The 12,990-nt window shown below is 37.7% G+C and overlaps 1 protein-coding gene across 2 annotated transcripts in view; it reads right to left on the bottom strand.

Moving 5' to 3' along the window:
* The window catches only part of PARG (poly(ADP-ribose) glycohydrolase), a 79,252-nt gene extending 69,424 nt beyond the window's left edge, over positions 1–9,828 (bottom strand). Inside the window, exons 1-4 of one of the 2 annotated variants that reach the window (XM_026069902.1) lie at positions 9,762–9,828; positions 6,188–7,186; positions 2,604–2,790; positions 1,195–1,317 (exon numbers count right to left, since the gene is read on the bottom strand). In XM_026069902.1, coding sequence (XP_025925687.1) covers positions 1,195–1,317; positions 2,604–2,790; positions 6,188–7,143 — 1,266 coding nt within the window. In that variant the 5' untranslated portion in view covers positions 7,144–7,186; positions 9,762–9,828. The remainder of the gene's footprint in view (positions 1–1,194; positions 1,318–2,603; positions 2,791–6,187; positions 7,187–9,761) is intronic. The other variant, XM_026069901.1, reaches the window with a different exon arrangement.
* Positions 9,829–12,990: the final 3,162 nt, after the last annotated feature.

Here is a 12,990-nt window from a genome sequence, read left to right as displayed (position 1 = left end):
ATAAAAAAAAAGGAAAGATATTTAGCGCTAATTGTCTTCCTTGCTACAAAATTTAGAAGGGTAGTTTTATTTGTGAGGTTATTTAAAAATAAGCGATGTATTTTGAGTAACTATAAAGGACTTTTTGCAACTTTTAGGCCGGTGCATTTTACTTTCTAAAGAGTTGCTTTTTAATTGAAGCCCTCTTTTTCACATACGCAGCACTATTCCTCAGGCTGAATGAAGAGAGTGGATTCTGCACATAAAACATTACCACAGTTTATAAAATCCACAACTCAGAATGTAAATTGAAGTAACTTTATAAAAATGTAATATTAAGAAAATTAAGGGCACAGATTATAAAAAAACAGATTGCTATGGCTCACTCTTTCACCAACCCAATTTAAAACATCCTATAATATTTTTTCCCAACAGGAAGTCTTAGTGCCTATTCCAAGCAATTACATGATATTTGAGACTACTGCGGGGCAGGTACAACTTATCTTGCTTGACTGGCAACAAAGATCTTATCAACCTTTTATCATTGAAACATCAATTGAATTCATTTTACACTGCATCTGTACAGTTGATAAACGAAAAACATAGAGGGTAGTTCCTAGAGGTTATAAAAATCTCCATTCCAGCTTCAAGTATCAACAACAATACAGTTTTCACCTCAGGACACATGTTCACTTTAATCACTGCCCTTTAAGGTGTTTCAGCAGGTATGCTTAAGTAAGTCTCAAGCCATGACAAGAAACACTGATCAACAGACCACGCAAGGCCAACTCTTTAATCTTTCTGCCATCATTTTAGCAGAACAGCAAAGTCAGATATATTTCAATCAGTGAGCAACACCTGACAGAGTATTATAGTCAGAATTTGGTTACAACTTCATTCATATTTGTGGTTATCCCAAATTGCTTTACCAATAAAATCCTCCCTCTGTCCTCTACAACCACATAAACAGCTTGATAAAATAATTACTAGAAGAAAAAAAATCTTCCCCTCTGTCTGAAGCATCATGTCCCAGAATCCAGCTTTTCAGACCAGATATGTCCATCTACTAGATCTTTCAATTCCAAACATACAATTTGCCAACTGAGCATGAGTGAAAACACAGAAAAACTGAAAACTTTTATTTTTATCTGTCTATCTATATATGTCTCTAAACACACACATTTTATTGCACAGCTGTAAGTACTTTTATCTTACCTCATCCTCTACAGGGTATAAATTTTGTTCCGAGAAGGGCATTTTAACATGTTTGTTGTCCCACAAATCTTTGTAGTGAGTTGGAAAAGGTTTAGGTACCTCTCCTTCCCTCAAGAGGTCTACCTACAACCCAGCGGTAGGGAGAAAGAAAAGTTCAAGCTTCACTTCAGAAATTTTATATGGAAAAAAGAAACAGAAAGCACAAGCATAATTAAATGACAAGCTCTCATCTACAGTCACCGCTTTTGGAAAGGGAGAAAGCTAGAACAGCAAAAAACCTATGCGATGGATTTTTCCATCTCTCTAAATCCAGAACATATGCCACAACTTAAAACCAAAAAATGAATGCTCACTGAGGTTACTGATAGGAATTCTATGGCTTCAGACAGGAGGCAAAAACTACAGAATTGTAAAGATCCCCTCAAGTCTTAAACTTGGTAAAAAGAAGAACACCTTAACATTCAATCTCTTAATGTGCACCAAAATAAAGGCAATATGTGCAATTATTTTAATGTCTAATTATCAGCTAAAGATATCCTCATTTATAAAGTTAAGTAGATACTTAATCAAAATATTTTCACCAAAGTATTCAAAATATATTTCGAAAAGTAACCATTGCCAAGCACATAAATAACATCTTTTAAGCTAACAATGAACAGGATGATAAGTTATTATAGATATAGCAATAGTTTAAACTTTCTCCACAAAATATGAAGAAATGTAAAAATAAATAATGCAATGTTCTTAAAGACCTAATCTGTTGCATGGCTTTCTGGTGGCACTGATTTCCTTAAGATTTGCATTTATTTAAAGTTAATGCACTTCATTTTGTTTGGGATTTGTCCAGGACCCTGCAGGTTTCTGGTCACGCATTTTCTTTCAACAATAATTCAACTACATATTACTCCAAAGGAATAAAGACATATATGTCAGATTTGACCTAAAATTCAGTGCTAAAACTGCTACCAACTCCTCTTCATTCATAGTCTTTTTTATATCTTGAACCTATTTTATATCCTGAATCCAAAATAGAGACATATTAAAAACAGAGCATGTTTAAGTACAAATTTTACCTGCAAACATACTTAAAGTCCCACAGCTTACAAATCAGACCAGGAAGCATGCATATACCTGTGCAAAGGAAAAATACTTCTAACAGGCCAGAGGCAATAAAACCATAATTACATTTCTTCTGGATCTTAATATCCTGATTCTGTGTATCAGAAGACAAGTCAACTTTCAGGAAAATCAGTTGCCCCAGTCTGACAGCAAGGACCGGCAAAGAAAGATTTCCGCAACCTGCTAATGTAGTAAAACTAATGCATGGCAGGACTGTATTAATTTCTTATTAGTGAATATCAACTCAGTAAGAAACTTTTGTTCTCAGGTAATACTCTGAATAATCATACTCTGATGGTTACTGTGTGATTAGCCGAGGGTCGCAGATGAGGAAGACGGGCCCCACACAAAGGCATTCTTCTCATCTCTTCAATTGGTGTCCCAAACCATTTCTTATTAGTTGGAAGAGGAGGTGGCATATATTTAGGAATCTTCCTTCCCGGCCTCTGAGGCTTGAATTCACACTTTTCTTTCCTGCTGTTAAATACAAATATAATTAAACATTTCATTTCCACTGAAAAACTTGGTAGGCAAATGCATGGGGTTTCCACTTCAGGGTGAAGTTTACAATCCTGCCAGTTTCTGGGCTAGCCTTGCTGCAGCCCCAGGCCAAAGGTTTATTTGGGAGGAAAACCCCCACCACTAACAACAGCCTCTCCCCCCGCCCCAACTACATTATGTTCACTGAAATTCCTTTTTCTACATGCTCACAAGCACCTTTGCAGAACTGCAGTAGGTTAACAAGGCAGGATTTTCCCCTGCAGAGCCATGCTGAGTCTTTCCCAGACTCTGTTTATCCATGATCCTATTCCTTACCAGGGACAGAAGTCAGACTCACCGGTCTGCATTTGTCAGGATCCTCTCTAGAGCCCTTTCTCAGTTGTTAGTTAGAAAAAAAAMCACACGTACGCATGTGCGCACACACACATATGCATGCATGCACGCACTCCTTTAAACTACAAACTAAAATTAAATTCTTGATCACCTTTTCTGAGTTGAATTTTTCACGTCAGAATAAATACTTGCAATGAAAGTCAAAAATTAAAAGTTATTCAAAAAACACCTGCAAATTTCAAATGCGTGCAAGAACAGATGAAGTTATCCTCTTCAAAACAAATATGTGTGATTGTTAATCTGAAATATTTTGGGGAAGAAAAATCTGAACCTGATGAAAATCCACAGCAAATGCATACAAACTGCCTAACAAACAAGTCTGTCTGGTACAGAGAAGGGAGACTCCTGTTATACACAGGCATAGAAAAAAGTAGACCTCCTCCTCTCTCCCTTTTTTTAATCCTACAACCAAAAGGAGGCTTATAATGGAAATAAAAATTGGATCCAAGTACAAGGTTTAGCAATAGGATTATGCATTAATGGCATTAAGAATCTGTGAAAGCTATTGAAAATTTTACACTGTCAGAGAGAATGTGTCAAAATTTCTTTTTTTATTTGCATTTAGAAAAAATGAAACTTGTATCATCTCCATTTTAAACGGTATGAAACACTTGCAATGGGTGCAACAATTTTTTTCCTTTAAAGATTCAAACATGGGAAAACATTTTCAGAGCTAAGTATATAATCCACACAACACTTTATACCCTTTTTTGTTCCTCATGTTTTGCTTTGATATCAGAAAATAAAAATACTGGGAAGCCTCTTAACCTTCACCATGTTTCTAGATAAGACTGCTTTTACGTTACAGTATGATGTTTGGACRCAACTTTTTCAAATATGTGCTAAGCTTGGCATCCTCATGAGCTGACACTGGAGACACAAATGTTACTTGGAAATTAATATGAAGGGACATGACAGTCCATTCCAAACTTTACTCCTCCCTCCCCCACCCCAAAAAAAGCAAAAGTAGACCCATGTTTCAAATAAGCACATATTCTGGCATTTAGCATATCACAAAGACTATGCTAGCTGCACTGCTGTCCATTCTCAGCATTTCATGTAGTGTCACCCTTATTCCTTTTTGAGAAGAACTTATTTACTCTTCTTTCTGTTGGACTGTAACCACACAACTTGACTGGACCAGCTAAGAGCCCCTACATAGCAGTTAGGACTGTTTCTACAGATCTGACTGGGGCTTAGCTATGTGTYTGATGTGACATACCAAATGTTTTTCATTCATAAGAGAAAGTTCTCAGAGAAAAATGCAAAACAAGATAAAAGCCTACACTTCGAGGTATGGTTTAGATCTCTAAGTTCCCCTTAGCAAACTTACTCCACCCTGGATAAAGATGTTGTCCAACCTGTTTGCTGCATCTGTGTATATGCCAATATCTTCAGGTGCAGATAATGCCCAAAACCTGCCTGATCATATGCAAACGGTGTAGTCACATTAGTATGACACTTCACTGATGACTGAAATCAGTTTAATACAGCACTGTTTCTTTCTCCCCAAGTCAAGATCTCAGCCACCCTTAACTGCTGCAGACCTGGTCTGTTTAAAACTCAGAGGAGAGCTTTAAGATTTTCTAATTGCTCTCTTATGCACTATAGACAATTCCACTGTTTTGCCTGGCACTGAAGTTTAAAACCTTCACATCATCTTGGTTAATGCCAAAACATTTCTCTGCAGCCTCATACTTTATCTTACTAATTATTCTGTAAAGCACCACTAATATTCCCATTTATCCACACAGCAAAACTTTGCATCAGTTTCCCTTCTCAAACATGCAACCATTTTAACACACTATTCTTTAGCATTGACAATCGCAAGCTTGTCTCAACCTCTGCTGTTCTGTTACAACAGCACTTAATTTAAATTAATGGAAAGAATATTCACTTAATCCATCATTTTAAGCTTTATGACCCTCTTTTCCATACTACTTTGAGCAAATGCTCCATCACTACTATTTTTTTTTTTATTTTTTAAGAACTACTGGTTTTTTGCTTTCCAAGTCCATTCTCAGTCTACTCATCTCAAGATTTTTCAAATGCAAGTTTCCCACCCTTTGTCACCCTCTTGCTATTTCCTTCACCAGTATGGTTTGGGCTGTTCCTCACATCTGGAAGGAGCTCCCAGTAAACGTGTGAAAAACTACCTTCTTGTCCTACTTCCAAGACCCGAGAGGAGACATTAGTCTGAGATAATTGCTTATTACACCAACTAACATAGTTCTCTCCCTCCCCCACACCCGCTTACTCTTTTGCGGTTGATTCACTTTCTCAGCCTCCCACTGAAATCTAAGCTCTTCRGGGCAGAAATTATCCTTTTGTCCTTATACAACATCTAGCACATGGAGTCCTGGGTCATGCTTAGGGCTTCTGTTTCTGTGACGTAGCATCTAATCACTATTCCTCCTTTCTCCCAAATTATGAATAAAGACCAAAAAAACCTCACCCACATCTCTACAACTTCTTTCAAAAAGGAAAATTTTCACATTGATCTCAAAGGGTCAATATCATTGTTGTGTCAATAAAATTGACTTAGCACTGTTTTGACAACATGGAGAAAACAAAATAAAAAACAAGAAAACATTTGTTTCCTCAAATATTCTGAAGGAAGCAACGAATGCTAAATCTACACTTTGCAAAGCACTTCTGTATCACCATTTGTTTTCAAGCATTAAAAATCCCATGGTCCTAAATCACTTCTTTCAGAAACAAAATCAACTTTCTACCATGAGCGTAATTCCTAATGTTAGCTAAGTCTCCAATGATTTTAAAAATTGCACTAGAAAAACATGTCCTTTAAAAATGTAGTCCCATTAAAAATAGGTTATTTCAAGCTAACATCAAAGTTGTCTTCATTTCTTAGCATACATTTTGCAAAACTCCTTGTAYAACCCAGCACCCAAAGTGCTATCATTGAGAAGTAAAATATTCAAGTGAGAAAATAGAGATGAAGAGACAAACAGAACATTACCTTTTCTCCTCAGTTTTAGGTATCCTCATGAAATGAGAGGTGATTTTGGAGTCTTTCTTCCCACCCTGTTTTGCACCTTTGCATTCTGACAATGGAGCAGGACAGATCCCAGGTGACTTTGTATGCAGACCATCCTCTTTGACAGAATTATCTGTTCCCCCAAAGCCTTCACAACCCTTGGTAGAAAACCGTGACTTTCTTGACTCCAGTTCAGGATCCCCACATTGAATTCTGGAAGATTGATTTATGGATTTTGACATATTAATCTCTTCTCGCTCATCAAAAAATGGACTTGTTTCTTCATCAGCCTCTGATCCATGACAGCTATTTTTAGAATTATCTACATCCATTGGTGACTCTGGTTCACTTTCTTTCTCAAAAGCAGGAGAATCCCCCGAACTACTTCGACATTTGCTCAGTTTCCCAGGACCTCCAAGATCAGATACACAGGCATCACAACCAGCATCTGAGAGTGGGCTTTCTGGAACTACATCCCCTTCCTCTTGTTCACTCGTTAAACAGACTACATCAACAGAATTGCAACTCCTCAGCTTCTGTGAATTGCATGAAGCCACTTGTCCATCAGTCTCAGTGTCTTTTGAAGAAAGTTTGGAATTTCCCATTTTCAAAGACCGGCCTGACGATAATTTCCTTTGAGTCCAATTGTCGCTGTTTTCTTCACAGCCTCTTTGAGCCTGTTTGCCAGTTTTGTGCAGCTGATCAACGTTGGCATTTCTAAACAGGTCTCCAGATTGTGTCCCCTTCGCAGGCTCTGTGTCCAAGACTGGATCTTTACACACACCTTCAGCCTCCCAGTTATACATGCTGCCTGTCTGAGGCAAATTTGGGTGCTTTGCACCACCTTCCACAGATATATTTGGATAATTTTGCTGACAAATATTCTCTAGTTTTTTCACATCATGCTCACAAAAGTTGTCTTTTTTAATGGAAGTCATCTTGGGATTTGCTTCAGTATTATTATTAATTTTGCTTTGTAAGCTGTGGAAGAGAAGTAAGAGAACTTAATGTCTTATCTCCAAATGAAATCTCTGTATGTATTTTTTAAAACAGAGAATGATTATAAGCATACAACAGAAACCCCATTATAACTGCTAAGTGAGCACTACCAGGACCAACAAGTTTTACTGAAATTGGGAATATATTTCAGTAATAATATATGTCCATTTAAAGCTTTCAAAGGATGATGAATCAGTTGCTTACCTTAGTAATCTAGTCCAGTGATTCATTATCCTTACGTTCAAATCTAAAATCTTTCTTTCTAAATTTTCCAAAACTGTATTAAGCTATCCCTTTGTTAGCTTAAAGCTCATTATTTAGGTATTTTCTCCAAATGAAAGAAGTTAGAAATCATTAAAAGTCCTCCTTAACTTTCTTTTTAATCAGTTAAGCACAGTAAGAGTAAGGAACTCTATTGCTTTGTAGCTATTCCCTCAGATCTACCTTTTAGAAGAACAGGACACAGACTAATCCAATAGTCTCAAAAATGTCATGCTATTTCCTTACTCTTGTAAGCAGCATATGACTCTTCAAAAATCACCATACACAGGTATAACACTAGAGTATGCTTAAAACTGTTAACAAAAATTAAATTTTAAATTATTAAATTTTAGTTATTTAATAATTAAACATTATTAAAAAGTAACTTAATTTGTTCTGTACTAAGTATTACACAAAGAATGGGAAAGAATGTGTCCTAACAACTAAACAGGAAAATTAATCGAGTTTTATACAACCAGCTTAAACTTTTCAAGAGACATTGGAAAATCATATCACGTTTGTGTACTAATTTTTGTATAAGTTTATTGAGGAAGAAAAATACTTAGATGCTACATAAATCTTAAAAAAAAAAAAATCTGCCTGCTCTTGGTAAACATATCACTGCACAAAATCTTCTACTGAATGTATTATTACAGTATCATATATAATTAATGCAAACCAAGCATGTTAAACTCTGTTTGTCTGGTCATTATCCCATCCGCAATAAATGGGAAAATTCCTGATCATCATGCAATCCTAAATTCAGCAACTGAGCATCTTAATAGATTCCTGAAGGCATTCATTCTCTCCAGGAATGACAACAGCTTCCCTCCTAAAAGAGTACTCTGGATAAAAGAGAGCAGTCACACCCCTTAGTGGCACAGAACAAAGACAGGAAAAAAATGAAGGGGCTTGGATCATCAGATGATAACCTCGAACTTAAACCATAGAAAAAATTACTTGAAAATAGAAGGATTTTAGAGGCTTTTATGTTAGAACTTACATTCCTCATCTGTGCATCTGTTCCTGCACTGAAAACTTCAATGAACAAAACGAAAAAGTCATGCTACTGCCATGCCATCTCAGAAGTGACTGCTTAAAGGTATTCAACAGATGTCAAATATAAATGAGAAATCAAATTTAAAAAAAATACTGTGCTAAAATTCAAATAGAATAAACTAGAATCATGAAAGTTACCAGCAATAAAGAGGCACATGAAGTGTTCACATGACTTGAGTTTACTATTTAAAACTGGCCAGGCTTCAACCTGGCAGTGAGGCTGGAAGAGGGCATATAAAAGCAATACTCAAAAGGGAATTTGAAATAAAGATTCATTTACTTCCTAAGTATCGTTTTAACGTTTTTGCTTTACCACAATCTGTGGGCCCGTAATCAAGCCCTCTGGACATCCATATTAATCATTTTCTTAAGTCTTCCTGTCTTTTGTTGATCATTTTAGCACTACTATGGATTATAATATCTAATTATTAACAAACATTAATGAAAAATAAACCAGCATATTTACAATTGGGATTATGGAAGAGTACCATCTGATATTCCTTTGCAGCAGACAGCATTAAAATGAAACTCATCAGAGTTTAATTGTCTTGCCAACACTGCTCCTGACAGACTACATCAGCAGACAGTATCATCAAAATTTACTTGGCACTATTCAATAGCAAAACTTTTATAACATCTTTCGCAAAATAATTTGAACGCATATTTGAGTGTCTTGTAAATTCTAGTCCAAATTAAATTGACTTGCATGTGCTTATACTATTACAGTCCACTGAGATGAAGCAAAACTGAATTTTGTCCGTAAATTAACAACAGAATTAACAACAGAACTGTGAGTGGAATACAAGACCATCAGCCAAAACCTGAAAGTTATTATTCCCTGTGTTAAACCAAAATAAAAGCAGAACTGTTTACTAAGGACGTTACCGCTAACCTGATCCAATGGCTGTCTGCCACTAAAAGTGGCAGTCCTGTTTTGCCTTCCATTGCTGCACATCCCCATCTTTTTCCTTGCAAGAGAACCAGTACTTACTCATCTAAATGGTGTGCTGATTCAGTAAGCCAAGCCAGCAAAAAATTTTCTTTTTGGCTAGTTAGCTTTCAGTAGTGAAATTCTGTCAACTAGTTATATCCATGGAAGACGTGCCTAGGCAAGGAAAGCAGCAGAAACAGAGGTGCCTTTTTTCAGTGGCTGGCTGTACTTGCAAACCACACTTTTAGTTCTCCACAGGCCCACTCAAAGAACACAGCTTTTGAACAGGTATACTGCACATTTTACCTTTTGGACTCAGTTGTCTGGGGTCCTTTATTCTCCAACCAAGTGGTAATTGTCCGCTGTTTACAAACTGAAAAACCACAGTCCACTACATTAGTACATTAAACATGATAAAAATACAACGTGATTGCATATGAGTAAGATAGCTTATACTGGATGAAGGTAAAAGTGCCTCAATTAAATCTTTATTATCACCTCTGCTATAGGAAGCATCCAGACTAACATTATTAACATTACATGTGATGCAATGTTTAATTTGTAATACAATCAGCAGCTGTAGCTTCTGTAATAACCCCTACAAACTCCAAGCTTGGTTTGTTTACTTTCCTCCAACAATTTTTTAAATATAGTTAAAAAAAAAAAAAAGCTTTAACTTTTCAACTGCCATTATCACCTTTTATTATCACCAGCACAGTGAGCCCTGAAAGATTTTTGTTGAATCTTGGAATGAAGAGGAGATGCAACATAATCAAATTAAAAACAAACAAACAAAACAAAAACAAACAACTTCCCATTCTCTATTGAGTTGGCATCTTAGAAGACCCAGGTGACAATCTTATTTGTATGTAGCATACTGTGAAACATGAGTCTTTATATCAAGATTGTGTGTTAAGAGTGACCAAGACTGGGAAAAGGACTCTCTTCCCCCCTCCAAACATAAACAATTTGTAAAGGCTATCAGTGCTGATTCCCCTAAACAGCAACAAAATGTGTTATATCTTTTTTCAAATTCACTACCAACCATAAAGGTCCAGTGAATTTATCAGTTTTTTCATCTCTGCCATGTTGCTGCAGTTCAGAAAAGTTTTCAATAGAAGAACAGCCCAGGAACTAATTATCTAGAGACTCAGGGGGAAAAAAAAAAAAAAAAAAAAAATCAAAGCAGTCATTTCACATCTGGAAAGTAAGTTTATAGTATAGTAGCATTAGTGCAAGAAGAATTTTTTGGTTTTGTTTTGTTGTTGTTTTTAAAGCTAATGCTAAAAATTTGGCAACTGGCTTCAGTTCCCTTTCTTTCCATTTGCCAAGAGAAGTTATCTACCTGCCACTGCTGACTGTACAAGGTGTCTACTCACTGCTGTCAACTGGATAAGTAAAATATGCAATTTTCCTATTACAACAGCAGTTTTGCACAACATATAAACTAGTACAACAGATCTAGCTATCTTGATTCATAGTTACTACTGAAAGACTCAGCATTTTATTGCAAAAGGGGTCCTGTAACTTTTTCATGCCATAGGTAACTTAGATCGTTTCACAGGCACTTCGCTAACATTCAAGACCATGAACGCTACTTTCTCCACAGCTGGAGATCAACATCCTTATCAGAAGTACAGAATTTCTTGCATGTAAAGGTAATGTTCAGAAAACATTTAAAGCATTTCAATTTCTTCTGAAACCTAGCACAAACAAGGGTGCAAAGTTGCTACCATTTGACCAGGTCACTGGGTCAAGCCATATACAGATGAGGCACAGGCACACCCATGCCATAGTCAGCCATTCACAGGTTTTCAAAAATAACTCAACATCACCCAACCCAGATAACAATAAGAGCCTTTGGCAGATTTTATTAAGTGAAAAATGAAAAGATTTTTATTTCTAAAGATTCATTAAAACTTAAGAATACTAGTTATTCTGTTGTTTATCAAATTTTCATTTTCTTATATTTCATGTGTAAAACCAAGATCGCCAATAGGAAAGAGGAACAAAGCAGCCAGACATGTTGAAACATGTGATAAATAAATCTCTACAAAGTCAGCTGACTATCTCTTGAGGAATTCATTTGTGTTGAGAAAGGAAGTTATTAATTAGTACAATAAGGAGAAATGGCAGCAGCAGCTTCAGAACAGAACAAAATCACTTTGGTTTGGGAACCTTCACATGTGACTAGCCCTTTAAGCCCCCAAACCAACATAACATATATTATTTTTCTTTAACACTACTAACATCCGTTTTTACTACTGATAAGGTGGTAAAAGCATAAAAGGTGAAGACAAGACAACATATGCTTATATTCAGTGTAAGCAATAAGTTTAGACTTTCTGTTATTTTTTAAAGTGATGACTAGGTTTCTAGTCAAGATTTCCCTACTCATTTCCAAAAAACGAACAAGCCATTCCTCAGATTCTACCACAGAGGAAAACAACTGAATTTTTACAAGATGATTCTTACTTATCACTTTGTAAATGTGCATATGTATAACTACTATCTACTCAAAGTAGCCTCTCAGTTACTTGCTACTGAGGTCTAAGTCATCAACTCAGGTACACAGCAAAAAAAGGATTTTTTTTTCCTTCACCATGTTCCTTTCTATTTCTGAAATACACACTTTATTGTGCACTAAAATTTTAACAGCGCTAGCTCCAAATAAAAAAACCTTGGGAAGCCAGGTTGAGGCTCTTTCCATGCAGCTTTGTAGCACACTACAGCACTACCAACACCCTTGGCCTGTAGCGATGGACACAGGGTGGCCACTTGGTTCCCTGCAAGCATGTGGGGCTGTGTCACTACCCTGAGCTCACCCCACTGCCACAACAACATAATTTCTATTGCAGCAAGTTTTTGTCCTCACACATCCACTAAGTGCCAAAAACACTACCTTGTGTAGTTCACACATCGCTCGGATGGTTACACCGTTACTGAAAGTTTGCAAACAAGGGGGCAGGTACGCATGTTAATCTGTTCTCAAAGCTTTCTTTAAAGGGAAGCAATGTGGACTGCCAGACACAGCAGGGCTCCAAACACAGGGCACACTGGCTCCCGGGAGCTAACTTAGGGACCAGCTCAGCCCTGACACTGAAGCCGGGCTCTGGGGAGGCCACGCACATCAGCGCAGGGAGCCTCCTGCGATGTAACGCTGCCTCCCTCGAATTCACCACGGAAACACAAGTACTGCAAAGACACGATAACTACGGCAGAGACGGACGAAGGGGCCCTTCCCGGCCTCGCCTCCTCCCCGCAAGCGCGGCCGCGGCGCCTTCGGGCCCGAAAGCGCAAAGCAGCGAGGCGAGACGGGGCGAGGGGAAGAGCGGGGAAGCCCCGCGGCGCGGCGGCAGCGAGCCCAGGGCGGCGCAGGCCCTGCGCGCGGGCCCGCCCCTCCTGCGGGCACCCCGCCGCCCCCAAATCACCGAAAAGGGGTGCAAAGCAAGCCAGCAGATAAGGTTCCGCGGCCCGGGCGGCTGCTCGGGCACCGCTACAAACCTTTGTTCCCCACGGCGGTGGCGCTGCTGCC

The sequence above is a fragment of the Apteryx rowi genome, unplaced genomic scaffold, assembly GCF_003343035.1.
Source record: "Apteryx rowi isolate R43461 unplaced genomic scaffold, aptRow1 scaffold_30, whole genome shotgun sequence".
Taxonomy (NCBI): Eukaryota; Metazoa; Chordata; class Aves; order Apterygiformes; family Apterygidae; genus Apteryx; species Apteryx rowi.
The sequence above is the reverse complement of the archived record's forward strand: the minus strand, read 5'-3'. Positions and strand labels throughout refer to the sequence as shown.